The following is a 22,050-nucleotide window of genomic DNA, read 5'->3' as shown; positions in this document are numbered from 1 at the left end:
GAGATGATATGTGGACAGAAGACATACAGGCAGCATGGCAAAGAAGCCCAAGACTGGCAAAGAAGGAAAAGCGCTGAATACAATGGGCACAACAGAGAACTTCTATTGGTCTAGAAGGGATGCAGAAAGCCAGACTGGCGTGGACTAATTATTTCTTTATTTCTTCTAAACATTCTATGACTGAACTTGAAGGGGCAAGGAAGATGGCTCATTGGAGTGTCCTAGAACTCCATATTACAATTCAGTAATTTTCTTTGAAAGTATGGAGCACATAATAGATACATCTTTGTATCACTAGCATTTTGCCTGTAGCAGGTGGTAAGTGGGTTGTTATTGCAACAACAGTGGATCTGAGCTGTGAACTTATTACAATAAGGCCTATACTGCCATAATGAGTATAGCACCAGAATCATCACCACATTTTAATTATAAGAAATATTATTGTACTCTGTCATTTCCCACTTATAAGCATCATGACTCTGCAAAGTCAGGTGGCAAGCTTGGATTATTTTTACTCTGTTTTTCATTTGTGTGAATCAAGGTATACCAATCACTTGGGGGGACTGGTGTGATGGCTTGGAATAAGAACTCCAGGTTTTCAGCTCTGTATGTGGCACTCCTCTCAACAATCTGGATGAAATCAGGAGCTAGCATCACACACTGTTGCTATTTACAAAAGCCTAATTAATACCTCTCATTCCCTAATGAGATACTTTTTCTGACTCCACAGACAAGCAGAGCCAAGCAAGTGATGTCAGAATGCCAGAGTGAATTATTGGGCTTGTGTCAACCCAAGCAAAGATGAAAAATCACCCCTGTGAACTTGCTCCAGGAACAATCAAAGGGCCAAAGTTTTAATTAGTGAGGGTTGTGATTTACATTTGCATTCAGCATCCTAAGATTCTACATTAGTCTTCAAGCTCCTGCATTTCCCTAGTTGTTGTCTGACACTGGTTAGGATAGTTAATATACTTTTAAATAACATTGTATTTAATGGACCCTTGAAAGCACTGACATCTGAATCCATTTTCTGACCTGTCAGCAGAACTCTTTTCATTAAAGAATTCAGTGAAAGATCACATGTTGGGAGGAGCTAAAAGTTGGTGGCAAGGGACATTTCAGCTTGGTATCTGGTCCTTTCACCTATATCTACTATGGAAATTAATGAAAAGTTATGTAGGAATACTAATATTAGGATTCATTTCCAATCAAAGGGAAAATGATGCCAAAGCACTATAGTGAATAAAGGAATGCAATGGATTTATTTTTAGCAAACATAGCAGAACCGATATAATGGAAAAGGGTGCTGATTTCTTCAACATATTCAACATTTGCATGTTGCTGTATTGGTTAGTACATTTGACAACTGTAGCATGTTCTCTTGACTCTGCTTGGTTGGGAGATATCTTTGTCCTTTGAGAGTGGATTGAATTTTGGGAATCAGTCAAATGTCCTGAGAAGATAATGATGATGTACTAATTGGATGATCAGACTGGGTTGGGGCCAGAAGTGAGGTGTGGACTACACAATCATGAGTGATATTTCTCATGTGGCTCATAACTGTCTGTAAAGATAGTTTCCAGGGAACAGCTCTGGAAATGTGAATGCCAGCCGTATCCTTGGCATCTGTATACAGCCTCTCTGGATGACAACTTTGAGAGGACCAGCATGCATTGGGTATAATACAGGCCCTCGTGGGCTTGCTAAAGATCTGTTTCAAGACTTTGTCACACCGCCTACATTGGCTCCACATTTGCCAAGTAACTATGAGCATGGTTCTCCTTCCAACAATCTGGATGGAGCTAGCATCTTCCATGAGTGTAAATTTACAAAAGTTTAATTAATATCTCTTGCTTGCTAATGAGTTAATCCTTTGACTCCATAGACATGCAGGGCCAAATACATGATGTCAGAATCCCCTAAGTGAATTATTGAGCTTGTGACAACCTGGGTCAGAATGAAAAATCACCTCAGTATATTTAATCCAGGAGCAAATAAAGGGCCAGAGAATTAATTAATATGGGTTTTAATTTGTTAAGGTCTTAAGAGGGAGCCTCTGCTCTGGTGCCTTTTTGTGTGTGTCCTCTTTGATTACGGGTGAATATGCCTTTAGGAAAATATATCTACTTCTTTACTATGCTCCTTGGTAACCTATAGACAAGAAAGAAAAAAGTGGGTTCTTAGTCTTCAGAGAGCATCAAATCGTTGAATTTATTGTTTAGGTGATGAGCCAATGCCCTGTTTCGAGGAACGGCTTTCATGAGGAATTGGTAAGAGGCATAGAAAAAGAATTGCACATAGTGGAAGTAGATGATGATAAAATAAAACAAGTGCTAGAGCTGGACAAGAGAGCAACACCCCATGAGTCCCGAGCAAAGAACTAGAAAGAGACTCAAGGAAAATCAGAGTGCTTCTCTGCAGCCTTTGGCTAAGTCTCTCTAGCTCCCAAAAGGATGTAGACAGCAGACAACACCGCTGATGAGAGGGCAGGATCCAGACAGGTGAACTGTACTAGGGAAGGGGCTGCCAAGGAAAGCCCCAAATGCAATAGTACAAGGTGATCCAGTGGAAGCAATCCTTCCTACTGTCCCATGACATTTTAACTTTTTAAAATGTCTACTGTCCCATGACATTTTAACTTTTTAAAATGTCTCTCTATATACATACATATATGTGTGTATATACATATAAATATAAATATATATATATATATGAATGACACTGTCCTGTGGAGACTGCTCCTACATATGCTATAAAATCAGTGCTTCATGGTTTTGGCACCAGGAATAAGTTTGATTCTCCTGGCAAAATGATACCTTCTCTTTTATCACAAGTTGAGAATGCTATTATCCAGCATGTTTCTTTTATTGCCTTGGTTGCTAGGAAACTCAGAGCTAACCCCAGCATTCAATTTCAGTAATCTTGCTCTTTAAGATTTTGAGAATGAGTCTGTCATCCCTTCTAAAATATTTCTACTACTCTTGTTCTTCCCCAGGGTCATATTACAGGTATACTTTAGGATAAGCTTTCTTAAAATTGGAGTACTAGATGTGTTATAAACTATAAAAAATGGTGCTCTGACCCTAGTCTGTGGTGGTCCAAACACACCAACTTGTGTTCTTCCTGGCCCGTGCTACTTGCTCTGACCTGGTGCTCCTTGAAATAAAGTGGATTTCTGTTAGTTACAGCTCCTATTTTTACACTAAGGTTGATGCTTTTTTTCCTATATTAGTCATGAATTATAATTTCTGTATGCCCCCAAATATCAAGACAAGTGGGGATGGGGAGGCAAAGAGCGGCATGCATCTCTCTAATATTTTTTCTTATCTCTGGAGCTGGTTGCATAAAGCTATCAAGAAGGAAATTTCCACTTAAACCAGAACCCTCCAGCACTAGGAGTGCTGACCTGTAGCAATTACGGATGCTAGGATTGTTTTACTTGGTGTCTTACTTGACTTTCAGTTTGTGACCATCACTTGACAGAATTAAAAATTGCCTCTGTTCTATCTGCTAATTTCTTGAAGGGGACAGCTTATTCCAGAAGAGACAGTCTGAGCCGGAAACAAAGGCTCTGTACTGTGTCCAGAAACTAAAACTAGATAGGTCAGGGCCCATACCTGAAAGCAGTTGGTTCTCTACAGCCCATGGTTATCCATAGGTCATGGATACATCCTGGCAAGCAGGCTGTAAAGGAGATGATCCCTTAATTGAAGTAAAACACCCACCTAGGTGTACAAAGGATGAGTAGAGAAAGAGTCCTTAAGGGAAATTTTTAATTGTTTACCTTGATTGATTGATTGAGACAGGTTCTCGCCCTGTCGCCCAGGCTGGAGTGCAGTGATGTGGTCATAGCTCACTGCAGCCTTGACCTACCTGGCTCAAGTGATCCTCCCATCTCAGCCTCTGGAGTAGCTGGGCCTACAGGCAATGGCCACCATGCCCGAATCATTTTAATTTTTTTTTTGAAACGAGGCCTCACTACGTTGTCCAGACTGGTCTCGAACTCAGGAGCTCAAGTGATCATCCTGCATCAGCCACCCAAAGTGCTGGGATTACAGGTGTGAGCCACCGTGCCTGGCCTGGGAAATTTTTAAAAAGAAACAGCAGAACTTTTTGAGAGTAAGAGGGGCGTACTTCACCTTCTGGGGTTTTATTTCCCCCTTGGGCTTCTGAAACTTTAATGCCGAACTGACCTCTCACAAGCCATAGACAAAACTGAGAATGTCAAAGGTAACTAATAAACTGCTCTGAAAAAAAAAAAAGTAAACGTCGTTAGAGTGGATGGAGTCTAAAAATCCATAATTCCAAGAATCTCAGGAGAAGCACTGAACAGCTTTTTAAAGCCACTTCTTTTGCCCTCAAGCCACAACGGATTGTTTATATCCCTTTGAGGCAACTAGCTGGATGCCCCTCTTCCCAATTCTCGGATTCCCTGAGATAAATACCATCTTGTTCCCTTATGTGCCAACTATACTTTCTGCTGTTGGAAACTTCTTTGCTACTTTCAGGGCCTTCTCCTTTCAGATCTGAAGCTCTGGTCTACTTCGCCAAGGCATGATGATAGACTGGCATTCTTGAGACCCAATGAAGATTCTAGTCTTTCACAGCTTACATTATCTTCCCATCTCACATAGAATCATTATCTAAAACGTATATTTCTGAGGTGTCTGGACTCATACATCCTCCATTGAGAGGGGGTCTGAAAATTGTTTAATATGGTTTAACATTTATGGCATCTCTTCCTTGACAATGTCAGTAACAGAGTGAAGATTGCCATTTTCTCACCAACGTTAAGGGAAGTCAGGGATAGGGCAGGTTCTTCCTGTAGTAGCATCTGCTCCACCAGTACTGAGAACATTCTCTGCAAGGAGTTTACTCTTTATGTCATTTAGACATTAGACATTTTAAATAATAAGCATGATGTCTACCTTTCATGTTTTTATCACTGGAGTTTTCTACCTCTCTACTTCTCCATCTGCTCTAAGCCAAGAAGTGCCTCCAGACAGTGACATCTTGCACTGTGATTAAAGTGCTTAGTATAGAGAAATGGGTGGACACCTGGTTTGTATAGGTTTAAATAATTTATTAAATAAGAAGTTGATTGTTTCGTGACTGGGAAGAACCAGAGGACCACTGTTTGAAAGCCCACAACCTATATTAGAAAGAGATGATGGAGATGATATCATGACTCTCAGGAAGCACAGGCTTTTGGAAGTGTTCATCAATTGGGTCGTGGCATAAGACTGACTTAAATTCTTTTTTTTTTTTTTTTTTTTTTTTTTTTTTTATTTGTTGTAGAGACAGGAGTCTTGCCATGTTGCTCAGGCTGGTCTCAAACCCCTGTCCTCAATTGATCCTCCTACCTTGGCCTCCCAAATTGCTGGGATTATAGGCATGAGCCACCATGCCCAGCCCTTAAATTCTGATTATATCAGAGCTAAGACTTTCTTGACGTTCTGAAGCCAAGTTGAGAGCAATAAGACCCATTTCTGATTTTCCACATAATAAAGGAAACAAACCAGGAACAATAATCAAAAGTGGATTTGTTGTTTCTTTCGGAAGTTATAACCATATTTGCATAAACTTTAAAACAGTTACGGCATCTAGTTGAGGTACTAAAACAGTTTCTTTTCTTTTTTTTATTAACTTTTGTTGCAATAAATAAGGCCAGACTAACAAAAATATATCCAAAGCCAATAATTCTATATTTGTTTGGTACATGATGCTTCCTTCAGCATACTTCAGGTCATCTTTGCCAGGAATTGATGAGAACAGGTTGCATATAATTACAAAGGCTCCTTGGTGGGATGAAGGACAGGATGACTGATGAAATACCACAGTTAATCAGATAAGTGCACCAGGGAAAAGCAACATGTAATGGCTAGAAACCCAAGACACAAGACTTTTTTTTTTTTTTTTTTTTTTTTTAAGATGGAGTTTTGTTCTTGTTGCCCAGGCTGGAGTGCAATGGTGCAATCTTGGCTCACTGCAACCTCCGCCTCCCGGGTTTAAGTGATTATCCTGCCTCAGCCTCCCAAGTAGCTGGGAATACAGGCACCCACCACCATGCCCAGCTAATTTTTTTGTGTTTTTAGTAGAGACAAGGTTTCACCATGTTGGCCAGGCTGGTCTCGAACTCCTGACCTCAGGTGAGCCACCTGACTCAGCCTCCCAAAGTGCTAGGATTACAGGTGTGAACCACCACGCCCAGTCATCAGCAAATGAGTCTACTATGATGGGAATACTCATGCCCCCAGATCTAGTTTCTCCTTTGATCCCAAGCCTTCTGGCATTGTTCTCCTTTGAGTCCACTTTTCCTTCTCTGGTCTGTCCTCCTTAATCTTCTTCCAAGGCTATTCTCTTCTCATGCTACACACTCTCCCCATGTAATCTCTTCTAAAGGTTTCCACAGACTCCCAAATCCCTAAAGACCATTCTTCAGCTGAGGTCTCTATATCCAGCTAAGTTCTGCATCCATATATCCAATTGCCAACTAAACATCTCACCTAGAGGTACCACAGGCACACAAAACTCAACATAGCTCAAAACCGAACATGTATTCTTCTTCCACATACTCTCCCCAACAATAAAAGAAGGCTGCCCACCCTTCTTATATGGCTGATATTGGCAAATGGAGCCACAATTAATTCATGTTACATCATCTTTGATCCCATGCCTTCTGGCCTTGTTCTGTACTCCGTGGTGGCTATGGCCTTGTTTGCTATATGCTAGCTAAGCTCTGTCAAGTCACTACTGCATCCTTGGATACTTACCTTGAATACATCCCTTCTCTCTGGACCTTACTTTTCTATTTCTAAGGATTCCTCTAACTCTATATTTCTTTGAGTCTTTCCCTTGTCTGGGGAGGGGTCAATAAAGAGCCTCACTCTTTGGCTCAGTTAAGCATCTTGGGTTTAACCAGACTATGATTAAAAACTCATGTGCATGAAGAGAAGTAGATTGGTTTAAATTATATAAGGCTTAGCGTTTAACAGTGATTAGTGGGTGATATAAAAAAGATGTGCTTTGTTTTCATAAATTGTCAGAATTCTAGTCTTCTGTTTTCGTGCACATTAAAACAATGCTCAATTTTCCAAATCGTAACACAACACAAGGAGGCTGACAATTGGGTTTCACTTGGAAAGGAAAATTAAAAGTAGCCAATACAGATCATAGAATAGATAATATTTGCAAAGGAGACCCTATTTAGAAATAACATTCATTCAAACAAAGGTATGATGCCTGAATGTGTGATAACTAAGTAGTTTAAAAATTGAAATAGTTTCATCTGTCCCTGTAAATAAACGTGAAGAGAAAAGCACAAAGTCCTTTGGTTTAAAGGGTCAGTGTTTTTAACACACACATGAACGCATAGCTTGGGGGAACTTTTCTTTCCTTACTACCCCGGAAGGCATTTTCAATATCTTGTTGGCATGGCCCTTCTACTTGATTTCTAAGGATCCAGATGCACTGTTTGCTTTTGAGACAAGGTCTTGCTCTGTTGTCCAGCCTGGAGTGCACTGGTGCAATCACAGCTCACTGCAGCCTTGACTTCCAAGGCTCCAGCCATTTTCCCAACTCAGCCTCTGAAGTAGCTAGGATGACAGGCATGTGCCACCACACTCGGCTGATTTTGTTTTTATTTTTGTAGAGACAGGGTCTTACTATGTTGCCCAAGCTGGTCTTGGACTCCTGAACGCAAACAATTCTCCTGCCTCAGCCACCCAAAGTGCTGGGATTAAGAACATGAGCCACCACACCTAGTCCAGATGCACTTTTAGGTACTAGAGACATTTGGCCCCCTAGAAAGTACTCAAGATTCCAAGTTCAGCAACAAGGAAGTATTTGAGTACTCTTGGCTTTGGGCACAACATGGAGCTAGAGAATGGGTATCCCATGGCCCAATGTCAAAATCAGAAGTCTTGGTTAAGTAGGACCAACCCTGCCTCAATGACCCAACTTGTTCGAGTTCTAGCTATAAAGAGAATGTGACCTCAGCTCTTCCTGATTTCAGTGCCCAAGCTTTTTCCACAACACCAGGGCTGCTTCCAGTTAGTATGGCAACACCATTCTCCAAAGTTGCTAATTCTCACTGGTTTTACTCTACTTGAGTTTCCTGTCTGTGGGCACTAGAGCTAAGAAATACTTCTGCAATAGGCTGTCACTTTTTAGTCATGAAGTGTGATTTAACATATAATTTGAACAAAAAGCCAAAGTCACATGACTCCTTTAGTAAACCTCTAACATAGTATGCGTCGGTCAGTCAATTCAATTCAATAAACATGTTAGAAGCCAAATTTACCAGGTGCGGTTTTCAGTCAGCAGGTGCTGAAAACCTTGTATGTGGCAAGTGTGTGATCAGAGATATTGTGAACAGATGTGAATACAATTTGCCCTTGTCCTTAAAGAAGTTAATATGTAATGTGCAGGCAGAGTGGACATTCTTGAAAATCCCATAAGAACATATTAAGTAGAAAGTGAAACAAAGTGGTAATTCACCAGGGAGGAGGAAATGAGCCTCTCCACCAACACTTAGTTTGTATCATTCTGTAGTGTAAAATCAGAATCTCACCTCCAAATGAATAGGCTGACTGACTTCTCTTTGTTCTTCGTGTGCTAATTCTTGCCATTGCAGTTGTCTCCTTTGGCTTTTCCTAAAAAGTTCACTGAGACTTTTCTGGCCTACTCTGGGGACTCCCTAATGTATAATGTTCACCAACTAGGCTCCAGTTGTGAATTTTTAATTATGCCAGATCATTTTCAGTAAATAGAACTTTGGGCTCAATTAATGCTGTCAGATCCAATCTTTGTCTCACCTGCTATGGAGCTCTACTCTGTGGTGTTCGCAATAATTGCCACTTCCCCAGGAAAGAGGAACTTCTGCAGAGATAGATGTCAGCAGCCCTTTGCATTCTCATCTGTCCTCCTCAGAAGCCCTACAGGGGGGAACTTTATCCAGCAGATTTGGATTTTATTGTTTGGAAAGCAGAGACAATGGATACAGCTGATTGTTCTCTTTCAATTTCCACCAAGTGTGGTTGTCTCATGCTTCCTGTGAGGCAGTAGTTCTCAAAGTGTGGGCCATAGACAGGAAATATTACCATCCTCTGGGAACCTGATAGAATTGTAAATTCTCAGGTCCCATCCTAGACCTGCTGAATCAGAAACTCTGGGGATCCCCGCCACCTGCATTTTAAAAATACTCTAAGTTATCTGATGTATGATTAAGTCTATGAGCCCACTGTTGAGAGAGAACTGTTTCAAACAAAGGATAAACATAATTTCATTGTATTTTGTGAAAATTCTCATACCCCATTTTTCTGATTTACAATGCTTCAAAAACAAAAATCCTAATTTTCATAATGGAAACTCACATTTACCTTTGCTTTCCCTAACTTCCCCAAGCATAGGCAGTTGTTTCCTGTTTTATTTCCCTAGCATTTTTTCACACTTGTTTATTCCACTTGGTACTTTACATTGTTATGTAGCTGTTAACGCTTGCCTTCTCCACTAGCCTTGGGGCCACCTGCCGGCAGGAACCTTGTCACACTCATCATGGTATCCCCAAGGCTACAGAGTAAACACATTCAATATTTTCTGAGTGGATAAATTGGTTAACATTGTATAATTTTCAAAACTAGGTAACGGCCTTAAGAAGTAGGACTGGCATAATAGGAAACTGAGACCCAGAAACGTTAAAGGATTCAGTTGGTAAGAAGTTGCAGAGCCAGGGCTAACAACAAAAGCTTACCTCAGTGTGGGAAAGGTGATGGCCACAGATCCCTCAAAACTGGCCTAATACACTAAACTCCACTCAGGAAGCTTTGGATACTTCAGCTCTTCAAGGGCAAAGCCCTTGATTTACTCCCAGACAGGTTGCTCTCTGCCCCCAGTTGTGGTGATGTTACTAAGCTTGGGCATCATGTACCACCCAGGATGCTAAGAGAGGGTAGCTTACCTCAGTATGGGAAAGGAGATGGCCACAGGTCCCTCAAAACTGGCCTAATACACTAAACTCCACTCAGGAAGCTTGGGATACTTCGGCTCTTCGAGGGCAAAGCCCTTGATTTACTCCCAGAAAGGCTGCCAGTTAGTGAGACAGGTGCAGAGACAGAATCAAGAGGGAAGGGAATCATGTTAAAAAAAAAAAAAAAAAGGAGATTTTAGTACTATTGGAGGTATAAATCCTAGTACTCGGTTAGTCTGTGGTAAAGAGAAAAGATGTGAACTGCAAGTGAAGCCAAGGTAGAAAGCTCAATTTTGCTCATCTGCCAGGGTGTCCTTCTTACGCCAAGGTGAAAACAGCATAGGATGTACTCGGTGAGGTGTTTGTTATAGGAATAGGTTGACAATGATTGCCATTCATCTCTTGGCACCCAGCTTGCCTTGTCATCTGTAAGCAATCTGGGTGGGCTGGGAGAATGGGGAGAAGCAGGCTATGTATGTGGGATGAAGAAAGCCACCAGCCTGCACCAGGAACGAGGCCTTCACTTTCACTCATTAACCTTAGCATTGATCTCTACATAACTAAGTTACCTGGCTTAGACTCTTTTACTTGGACCTCTGGCATACAAGTCTTTGTAACACAGTTGTAAATCCTCATAGAGTGGGGTGGAAGTAAACAGATTGTGGCATAGGATGCTTCTTGAAACACTCCTTAATCATAGTGGATCATTGTTGCATCAGGCCTCACTGCTTATCTCATGGCTTTGAGTCCCACTTTGGAGCAATGACCGTACATCTGCCCTGTCTTTCTTCTTGAGCTCCAGTTCCATCTCTCTAATTGCCTACTGGGACACTGTCCATCAATACCCCAACTCGATAGGCCCAAAACTAAATCCGTTATCTTCTCATCTAGTCCAGATCTCCCTCCCAACTACTCTGTCTCTTTCACTGGCAGAGTAAATTTGTTCTCAGTCATCCAGCTTGCAAACCTTCTCAGTGACTTTCATTTAGGGTTTATTCTCATTCTCCAAACATAGTCAATCCCCAAGTTCTGTCATATTTTCTTTTGCTATGCCAGGCATAGTTTCTTTCCACCCCTATAACCGCCATTCCAGCCCAGCCTCTCATTATATTTCAGATCTCAATTACCCCAAACCATCCAATTCCATAACTATGGTTTCTGCTCCTCAATCCCTGATGTGATGGAGAAGCCCAGAGTTAGATGCAAATGCAACGGTTGTATAATACCACTTACAACTGTTAGATACAGTTCTATTGGCCTCTGATAGTCTGTAACTAAGGTCCACCCTGTTGGTAAAGACACATGGGATTAGTCAGCTTAAATGAGAAAATAATATAATTTAGAAACTGACTCATGTTCTTTCTTGATCCCAATGAGGCATTCAGTGATGTGACTATCACTCGCTGGGCAAAAACAACATGTACCAAGAGGTGAAGAGAGCAAAACAGCAACAAAAATCAATGAGCCCATTGCTGCAGTCTCTGATGCCCTGTGGTGAGTTGCTAGAGTGAAAAGTTAATGGAAGGGGAGAGGGCAAGATAACATGAGTGCCCTGGCTGCCTTTTCCAAGTGCTTTTGCAATTCCAGAGTAACTATGAGCTTCATTGTGAATGGTTTACCTGATCAGTATAATTCCCTCTGCTTTGTAGATAAGAAGACTAAGAGAGCAAGAAGTTAAATGCCTTGCTGGCAGCCAGGATTAGAACTTGGAATTCCTGAATAAGTGCTTTGAACTTACGAGGCTGCTTCTGAGACATCGTAGTTACACTGGGCTTCATAGCAATAAAAATGAGCTTTTCCCTTCCCTCAGAAATCCTCAGTTATTATCCATAGTTAAGCAAAGGGAAACTAGAAGAAGATGCTAAATAAAAGTACATCTCACTGAACTGAACTTTCTTTGCCAGATGATTATCAGAAATATAGATAATGAGCATAAGTTACTGAAAGGGGCAAGGACTCTAATTTAGACACCTTGGGCAAAAGAAATGAAAAAGTTTGGAACAAAGAAAACCACTCAGGACATAACCTAACAAGATAGAAAAAATGAAATGCAGAAGTATTATCAGCTTTAATTAAAGGAAATCAATATTTGAAGAGCTGTCTTGCTCAACAATAGAACAAGGGCAAACATACTTCAGAAATGTGAGCCGTTTAGAAAAGAGAAAAGCAGGTTTTCATGGGGAAACAATCATGATTGAAAAACCTTTCAAAAGATGACGACTTGGTGTATCTGTTGGAGAGGGGCCTTAAGCACCTGTTGGGGAGGCCGACTAGATGAACTTTTATCCCTGGGAGAGTCTATCTGTTTTAAGTGCATTTTTTCAGTCCGGGAGTGTTCAGAAGCCTAAGAGGCATCTCTAGGGAGTAAAGAATAGCTAGTATTTCCCTCAGAGAGACTTGAAACAAACCCTCAACAATAAAGTGGGTTTCATCTCAGTTATCACAAGAACACACATTGGAAAACATTAAGGACTATACAAATACAACAGATGTGTTATTTCAGAGGCACTCTTCAACCATCCAAGCAAGCTTACTTGAGAGTCCTTTCTAAGCTCACCTTTTTTGTGATACACATGATGACCAACCTTCAGTGACTGGAGTCCAATTCTCCCAGACCATTCCTCTTCAGGGATGGAAGATATGAGACATGTGTCACCACTTCCTTCTCTAAAACTGGTGCAAGACATTAATACTCAATCATGACACTTCTTTCCATTGAGCCCAAATGCAGCTTTTTCATTTATTTGTTCAACGAATATTTTTTGACTGCCCATTTAAAAGTGAGTTAGAGAGACAGATAAATAATAAAATATAAGCAACACTATGAGCACCACATGCTAAATGGCTAGTAAAAGATATGTAGACAATAAATATCATAGCCAAACCTGTTATTTTGAAATATAATTTCAATTTCCTGGGACCTTGAAAATTAATTTTTAAAATTTCAGTACTATTGTAGTTGTATCGGCACAACTATTTTTCAGGGATCTGAGATGAGTTAATTCCAAAAAGAGCTTACAAAGGAGATGCAGAAGTTTCTGTATGCCACCCATCAAGAAAGTGAATCAGGTGTGTTTTAAGCCATGGGGTTCTTCTCCCACAAGTACCTTTGACCAAACAGCAAAATTCAGATTGGAGTGGGTCTGATTGCCATTTTGGTTTAAGTACACTGGATACCATTTCAGCATCAAATCATTCAATCAGAAACACTTTGAAAATGCTGAAAAGTTGGGTTAGTTGCAGTTTTCCCACCTGAATACAATGTGCATAATACTGCAAATTGTTTTTTCACTTTTGTAGTGCTGGAGACATTTATGGAACCTGTGGGAAAGGGTTTTCTCGATAGATGGAGATGGACAGCCAACCAGACAGAAGGAGAGCTAGCACTCATTAACTTTTCCTAACAGAAACTCACTTGTAATTGTTTTCATAAGCCTTTAATGAGGCTTGGTTGTGAGGCACTAGAGAGAGGAAAGCAGCTTATCCATAGAAAAGGATAGTTACTCAGGTGAAGTAGAGGAAGCCTGGATCCATACCCTTGGAAATTGTAGGACATAGAGTTTGAGATTACAATTCAAAGACAAGATGAAAGTGACGAGGGCTGACAAGTAGTCTAGAGATGGGCAAATCAAAAGAACAACTACTGGGGTAGATCTGTTTCACATATGTAAGTTAGGAACTCTAAATCAAGGAGCACCCACCCCCACCAATCTCATATATCCAAAATTATATCTGTATGTCTTTGAAACAGATTGGGTTTATTCCTGTAAATCCCTGGGATTGCGGGATGTTTCAGTGACCAAAATTCTTGGCAGAATCTTAATCTTTACGTCTTTTCCCCAAAGATCTTTGAAGCTACCAGTCTGCAGTTGCAGCATTTTCTCTTTATTTCTTATGGGACCCTCTGGAAAATGCAGTGTCCTTGATATCACTGCTTTAGATCTCCTTCTCTCTCAAAGTTTCAGAATTATGGCATCTTGCCCAGGCTTATCTAACTGACCTGGATTTTGGTGGAGGAATGAAGACTTTTTCTGTCAATGTTAGGTAAACTTTTCTATATCATAATCAGTACATCTACAAAATTAAGCTCCTAGGATCCAAGCTAACCACAAGTTCTTCTCGATCCCCCTTTCAGATACATTTCGGCACTGTTAATGGATCTGTTATTTGCATAGAAAAAACATTTCCAGTTACTTGATTAATTTTACCCCTATTCTTGGTGTCATGCCTTTCCTGTGTGATTTATTCCTGAGAATGTTTTTGTTTTCATTTCCCCAATATCTGCACTGTAGGTCAGAGGGGCCCTTATTCCTATCTTTTAAAGGATTACTGCTCCAGGACCACCTCCTGCTACAGCACCAGTTGACAATAATAAGGCTGTCTCTGCCAGCTGATAGCTTTCCCTGATGTCCTACTGTGTCCTGCATTGAGCTTAAACAGGGTCAATTATAATGTAGACTATAGAGGACCCTAGTGCCCAAGGCACAGACATGGAAATTTAGCAGTGGAGGATGTTGTTTTATTAAAAAAAAAAAAAAAAAAAAGTGAATGAATGAGCTTAGTGACTCAGCACTTAGTGATTTAGTGATGACTTAAATCACCACCTACTCTGAGCCCAGTAGTGTGCATGAGACACATCAAAAATTTCCCTTGTTTCTGAATGCTTCCAGCCAAGTTTCCCACTGCCTACTGCTTAGGTGAGGGGCTAGGAGGAGGAAGGTTCAGTGACCAGTGATCAGGGTGCAAGAGTGAGGAAGTTGACACCTACTTTTGTGACACAGAGCATATTAGCATATTGCATTCTTTGCATCAGGCTATGCCAAACTTCTGGAAGAGACAATTTTGAATTTGTGAAGAGGACAGTCAGGATGATCCCTGGTCTCACGTCCCTAAGGAATCATTTGCCAGGAAGTCATCATGGATGGATAGAGGCAGCACCAAGTGAGTTCTTCAGTCCCCGCTCAGAATGTGGCCACATTCTGGTGAGTCTGTGAGTGGTACAGGGTAATGATCCCTGCACTGTGCAGGAATCTCAGCACCTCATTCCACTGGATTTCTGCCCCCTCCTCTGGGATAGAATGTGTGTCCACTCTCTCCAGAGCCATCCCCTCCAGCAGCAGAGCCAGAGCTCACAGGGGTATCTCCCACTTCTAAGAGCTGTTTTTCATACCCCCTAGACATTTTTTGCTTTGTTTTGTTTTGTTTTTGTTTTGTTTTGTTTTGTTTCTTGAGACGGAGTCTCACACTGTCACCTGGGCTGGAGTGCAATTGCATGATTTTGGCTTACTGCAAACTCCGCCTCCCAGGTTCAAGCTATTCTCCTGCCTCAGCCTCCCAAGTAACTGGGATTACAGATGCCTGCCACTATGCCCGGGTAATTTTTTTTTTTTTCTTTTGTATTTTTAGTAGAGATGGGGTTTTGCTCTGTTGACCAGGCTGGTCTCGAACTCCTGACCTCGTGATCCACCTGCCTCGGCTTCCCAAAGTGTTGGGATTATAGACATGAACCACTGTGCCCGGCGTAGATGGTGACTCTTAAGTGCTTGGACAGTTGCTATCTCTCTGACTTTTCCTGATCAGCCTTTTTCCGTGCCCACACACATTTTATTACCTTTGCAATCACCAGGAACCCATGATTATCTCTTGTTCCAATCATATCCATGAAGTCATTTGAAGCTGATGGGTGCATGGCAGAATATCTTTTGTGACCCCCAGCCCACCCCACATATAAATACGGCTACTTGCAGACACCTATTTTGGAGATACTTAAAAGGTTCATAAATATCTGAAAAGCTGTTTGACATTTTCTGACACAATATTCTTTGCCACTGGAAGGTTCTGTTATACATATTAAATATGAAGATACATATTTTTCTTTCTTACCTTCAGTTTTTATAAAAGGTTATGCTGATGTAGAACTTACTAACAACAACAAAAAAATCTTCCTGATGAAATCAGGATAAATAATTCCACACATCATCAAGTGGAGAGAAAGACTTTGAATTGGTTTCCATGGAAATCTGAAGATGAAGTAAAGGAATAATTTCAAGGCAGAGCAGCTGAAGTGAAGATAATGGTAAAATAGTTTGATAAAGGAAATAGAATAAAGTAATCAAGAAGACTCCAATCAATTATTCCTTTTTGTTTACCTTTAGGTGATTAATTCGTCTGCGTTTATTAACCTGATGAGATTAAGCAGGCCTTCCTTGTGATTTATTTCGTAATTGTTTCCAAGGTTTGACATAAGCTGTGGAGTTATTGAAGGTGGGGATTTAAATTCAATTACTCATGAAGCAGGTGGTGCTTCTTCTGAAAGAATATCTGAATTCACGGCCTTCCCATGTAACATTATGAGTGAAAATTATTAATTCATCTGATAGTATCTCCCAAAGACTTTTAGAAGTCATTTGGCATCCACATACTTCACTAAAAGTCAGCAGCTTCAGAACTGAACATGTAATGAAGAGAATTCAGTGCCTGGAAAGAAATGATTTTATTTTAAAGACTATATATATATATATATATATATCTTCTAAACTAGAAGCCCCCTTGGGGCCTGGGCTGTGGTGCTATCATTAATGGAATCCATGAGTTCAAGCTTTGAATGCCAAAAGGGTAGCTTTCTTTGAACTTGACCAGTGGTTCCCACTCTCTACCTTTAAAGGGCACAACTGGATAAGATCATACTTTGACAGGAGAGAGAGAGAGAGAGATTGGCTGGGGGTGGTGGGGGGATATGCATGCTGGCCTTGAAAGTCTTTCAATGAAGTGACTAATTGCTTTTTGTCTCTGTGGTCCTTGTTGTGTACATGTTTTCTCTTCTTTCTGTGGGTATAGTAAGGATAAACGGGTTTCTCCAAACACTAACGCAGGCGCCAACTCTCCGTCATCCACAAAGACCCGGAACACATCTAAGAGTGGGAAGTAAGTGAAAAGTACTCCTGTACATCTGACATAGCTGTCAAAAAGTCAAGTGCTGTCCGCCTTTTGTCATTTATTCATATTCATTCAACAAAGATTTGTGGAGTGTCTTCTGTATGCTTCCCACTGGGCTCGTCACTGGGGAATTGAAACGAGCAAGGCATGTGTCAGTAATATTGGGTGCATTAAGGACTAGGAAAGAGGGAGGAGAGGGATGGGAAAATCAGGAGATGACTCTGGAAAGATAGCTTAGGGCTGACTGTGAAGAGCAAGGACACAAGTCCATAAGGGCAATGTAAGAGTTGAATTACAAGTTTGAAGAATTAAAGCAGCAGCAGCAGCAGCAGCAGCACTGATTTATGACTTACAAAGTCCATGAAAACCTGTCTTGATCCATACACTGAGGTTTAGGCTTGAGTTAGAAGAATCTGGTAAGCCTTTCCATAAATTTCCTGGTTTAAGTACATTTATGTTTTAACCATATCACTGATTTACATGATATGTATATTCTTTTCCTAGTTATTAACATGCACCAAGTCCTACATGAAACTGTCTTCTTGGTATTACCAAAACTTGTATGGGCTGAATATTTGTGATATTAGATTGACCTTTTTCGGGCTTATTCCAGAAGACAACACCAGCTGATCTCTCCCTTTGGCTTCAGCAAATTGTGGCAAACTCAGGCAGTGTGATCCCATGCAGATGACATACCTCTAATTAGACACTTCCCCTTGGAAGTTGCTTCAGCCCTGTGGTGAATGACTCCTCTGTAAGCTCTCTCTCCAGGGTGTGGGGCATTGTGACAGGTAGAAACACAGTCCAGAAAGAGCGCCCAGCCTGCATCTAGGAGAAGATGAAAGATGCCTTCATCATGCTAAAAGCTCTAATCTAGCAATAAGATATGTCACTACAAGAGCACAGCTTTGCAATGAAAGGTGAATTTGTAATGGTCGTATATTTTATGTATTCTGCATTGGACCATAAATGCTGCACTTTGAATATGAGCTTATATTCAATTCCCAAAGCAAAAGATCTATTGGCTGCCTTTTTTTCCTTATTTTCCTCTGAATACCATTTCAGGTTTGCATATAAAGTTGAATGCGAGCTATCTTGCAGAATATAAAAAACGGTGTTAAAGACATACAACTAAATCTCCAAGCAGTTAGAACTCATTTCAGTTATTTATTGCTGAGCACCACAATCAAAATGCTGTATAAATTATGAAGGAAGGGAATTGATGCACACATTTCCAGGCAGCTGAATGTTTTCAAATTAGTCCCAATTCATTGTTAACACGCACTCTCAGTTAACAGGGATGGCATTGCAGAACTTCTTTTAACTCCATGCTTACGACAATGGCAGACCCTACCTGGGCACCTTGTACCTATCTGTCACACCAACAACCACAGGGCACAATCTCCATCTATTAGACCCTGATGTATAATTATGGATGTTTGTGATTTGCTGTTGCCTTTCCAAAGGGGCCTTCCCTTGTTTCTTTTGACTTTGCAGGAGTTCACTCTCTTACTTTTTGAGTGAAGAATCTCCGTGTGAGCTACAAAAGGAGCAACTGGTAGAATCTGAGTTAAGATGACATAGAGAATGCATATCTAATACCATACGCAGGTTTTCAACAGTGGGAGGCCTGAATAAATACATTCTTAAGTAGATAAAAAATGATCTATATCTCACTTGCCATACTTGGACACATCCCAAGCTTCTGCCATGGTGAAGGGTCTCCCTCTTTGCACATTTTGAGCTAGGTGTCTTTTACTTGTCACATATAGTGACTCATACGCTGAGCTAGTTCTGAATTCTTCATTGTTTTTGTTGGTTATTAGTGAAAACTTACAAGTTATCTGACATGCTCTTCCTAGATATGTGTGCCAGGGTTTCTTGCACTGTGCTCCTTCTCTTAGTCCTCTCCCATCAGTTTTCAGGAGATTTTTCCTTTTTTCCATTACTGCACATTTTCTCCTTCTCAGGATGTCATTTTCAACAGGAGCAGTACTGACCTTCTGTGCATATGGTGAGACTGTGAAGGGCATTTTTCACACTTTATAGAACAGCACCTGTGGATGTTTAGGCACTGTGTTCTAGTTCAGAACTGTGTTGCCAGTTCCTGCTGAACTGTCTATGCATTTCCTTAGCTTTGGTGTGTGTGGTGGTGAGGGGGGGATAGGTAGATGTCTCCACCCCAAGGCTTTTCCCCATGGTGTATTTTCACAACAACCAGCGCAGAGGATGCCATGTTCTGATGTTGTTTGACCTAATGATAATAGGATATAGAGCAGTTTTTAAGAATTTCCCTATGTTCTTTTGAGGCCAGACACAGGCTGGGAGATAGAAGGAGGGTTCTTTTCTTCCCTGGAAAGAAATTCAGTCTTCTCTGTTTTTGAAGAAAACAAAAATGCAAAAGTCAAGCTACCCCAAATATGCATCGTGGCTAAAAATAAGGAATATGTGTTCACTGAGTGTTATGGGCCAACCTGTGTCCCAAGCACTTGGTACATTTTGTCTCATTAATCCTTGCCTACCAAAAGCTCATGAAACAGGCACTATTATTTCTGTTGCACACACGAGGAAATTGAGGCTCCAAGAGGATAATGATATGCCCACCTGAGGTACCCAAATAAACAATTTTGGTAAAAAACCTTCTTTGGCACCAATAATAATAATAGTAGTAGTAACTAAAATATATTAAGCATCTACTTTGTGCCATTGCACTAGACTCTGGAGCCATATAAATATAAAATACTATAGGTACCCTCAAGCACCTCACAGTCTTAGTAGGGAGGATAGAGGATGACAACGTGGTATTTAAGTCCTACAAGTCCTAGCTGACACCAGGGTTGGGGTGGGAAATAGGTCATATGGGGATATCAATAAAGGCTCCTGAGAAGCAATCCCTGAGCTCTTTAATTTTATCCATTTACCCTTCAGGTAGCAAGGTTAGGTCAAAGGAAGAAAATACAAGTCGGTCGCTCCAGAGGGGCAGAATCCTCTGTGTCTTGGTCAGAAAACGCTGGAGTTGTGGATTAGGTCAAAGCTAAAATGGAATGTCTAATTCCACCATTTTCCGACTTTCAATCCATTTGGAGCCTACTGAGATTCAGTGTAGCATGCTAAGTCGCTTAGGAAACCTACAGCTTGAATGTTGCATCAGTTCTGCTTGCTCTATTTCATTGCCTGGATGTGAAGCTGGGTAGCCAGCCCTCTGTTTCAGGGAGGAACAGATGGAATGGGATATGTCTGAGCAGCAGAGCCAGACTACCCTGGAAATGACTTTCAGGGAGGTGCAAGCAGTTTCTTCTATGCCAACAGTGAGCCAAATTGACAAGACAGAAAAAAAAAAAAAAATTCAGTGCAGAACTATGTCACTGAGATCAGGAAGCACTGGTTTTGCAGAGGTTGACCCATGACCAATCAGGCCAGACCATTGCATTTAGCCTCACATATGGTTCCGTTTGGTAATGTGAACCTGTTATTCTGGCCAACACAGCAGACCACCGTCAATCCATTTGCTGACCCATTGGATTATCCCCAGAAAGCACTTAAACTGTCAAAGCTGGGCGTGTGTATTAGCCACCAAGAGCCTTTATAATGTTCATTTGGTATTGGAACATTTTCATACTTTACATGAGACCAGCTACTTTGCTGAACACAAGGACACTGAGACTCAAGAAAGGTAAGTCACTTTCCATGAGGCACACACCTAGCTACTAGCAGAGGGCAGTCTAGACTCCTGGTCTTCTGATACTTGTCCCATGATCTTTCCACCGCAATGTCTGCTACAATTCTTCTCCCAGAGAGCAAGATACTTCATCTAATTGCACCAAGGGAGGCCAGGAGCCAGATCTCAGGATGTCCAGCCAGGTGCTCTTCCCTCTTTTTGTGTGGACTCTGCCAGCTATTGTGAAAATGGAGACCTCTGGAAAAATTAGAATCATCCTACTTTTAAAAAAAACGTAGCAGTAGTGGTGATGAAAGGAAAAAGCATGTACTTCTCAACTGCTTCATTTTTTCCTCTAAAATAATACCATTCTGGTTCTATTTGGACAGTTACCTTTCCTCAACAGTATTGTTGAGCCATCTCAAGCCTCTAATATGCTCCATCAATGAAGCAATAGAGAACTCATATATCACTGCAGCTATTCTCCCTCGAATCAGCCAACCAAAGCTGAGGAGATGCAGATTACATAGGTAGATAGATAAAACAGACACACATACATCTGTATCTATGTATGACATTCGGATGCATCCATTTAAAAATTAAATTTTCCAAAGTTGAGATGATGATGGAACTTGATCACTCCTCTCAGTCTGAGATGTTTTTCAGATAGGCTCAGGCTAGGGAATAACAAGGACCAAGTCCAGTTTTCAAGTAATAGTGAAGGCCACAAATATTATGGGGCCAGGGCAGAGCAACCAAGCACAGTGCCTGGCAAATGATACTGTAAATGTTGAATTAAGCACTATAAGTGATGGGTTAAATGAATTAAACTAGGGGAAGGAGGGATATTAAAATGGGGGAAAAGAAGGTATATAGAAGGGGAATATGAGATGATCAAGTCAAATCCTGCTTACTCCACATATCTACTTGGAGCTGACTCTGGTAGCAGATGCCACAGGAAGACCGGCTCTAACTTGTCTTTGCCAGAAGTATCTCATAGTGAACGAACCTGTTTATCTATTCGGTAGTATCTAGATGAGAGTAGTCAAGAGCGCATAGCTTCATAAATAAACTAAACATACCAGCACCCCTGTGCTTTTGGCTGGCAGGAGCCAAATGAAAAACTTTTCTACTTTAGAAAGATAAAGTGAAGGCCGGGCGTGGTGGCTCACACCTGTAATCCCAGCACTTTGGGAGGCCGAGGTGGGCAGACCATGAGGTCAGGAGATCGAGACCATCCTGCCTAACACAGTGAAACCCCATCTCTACAAAAATACAATAAATTAGCCAGGCATGGTGGCACGCACCTGTAGTCCCAGCTACTCAGGAGGCTGAGGCAGGAGAATAATTTGAACCCAGGAGGTGGAGGTTGCAGTGAGCCGAGATTGCACCGCTGCATTCTAGCCTAGGTGCCAGAGTGAGACTCCGTCTCAAAAAAAAAAAAAAAAAAAAGAAAAGAAAAAAATGAAAGATAAAGTGAAGTCTTGCA

The 22,050-nt window shown here is 41.1% G+C and overlaps 1 protein-coding gene across 2 annotated transcripts in view; it reads left to right on the top strand.

Annotated features, from left to right (window-relative positions):
* HS6ST2 (heparan sulfate 6-O-sulfotransferase 2) overlaps positions 1–22,050 on the top strand; it is a 363,209-nt gene that overhangs the window by 302,813 nt on the left and 38,346 nt on the right. Inside the window, exon 4 of one of the 2 annotated variants that reach the window (XM_030934801.1) lies at positions 16,805–16,891. The exons of the other annotated variant lie outside the window; for it this stretch is intronic. Within the exon in view, the coding sequence (XP_030790661.1) occupies positions 16,805–16,891 (87 nt within the window). The remainder of the gene's footprint in view (positions 1–16,804; positions 16,892–22,050) is intronic. 2 annotated transcript variants of the gene reach the window in all.

This window comes from Rhinopithecus roxellana, chromosome 7 (genome assembly GCF_007565055.1).
Source record: "Rhinopithecus roxellana isolate Shanxi Qingling chromosome 7, ASM756505v1, whole genome shotgun sequence".
NCBI classification, from domain to species: Eukaryota; Metazoa; Chordata; class Mammalia; order Primates; family Cercopithecidae; genus Rhinopithecus; species Rhinopithecus roxellana.
Note: the sequence above shows the minus strand (reverse complement) of the source record. Positions and strands in the feature narration are given on the sequence as shown.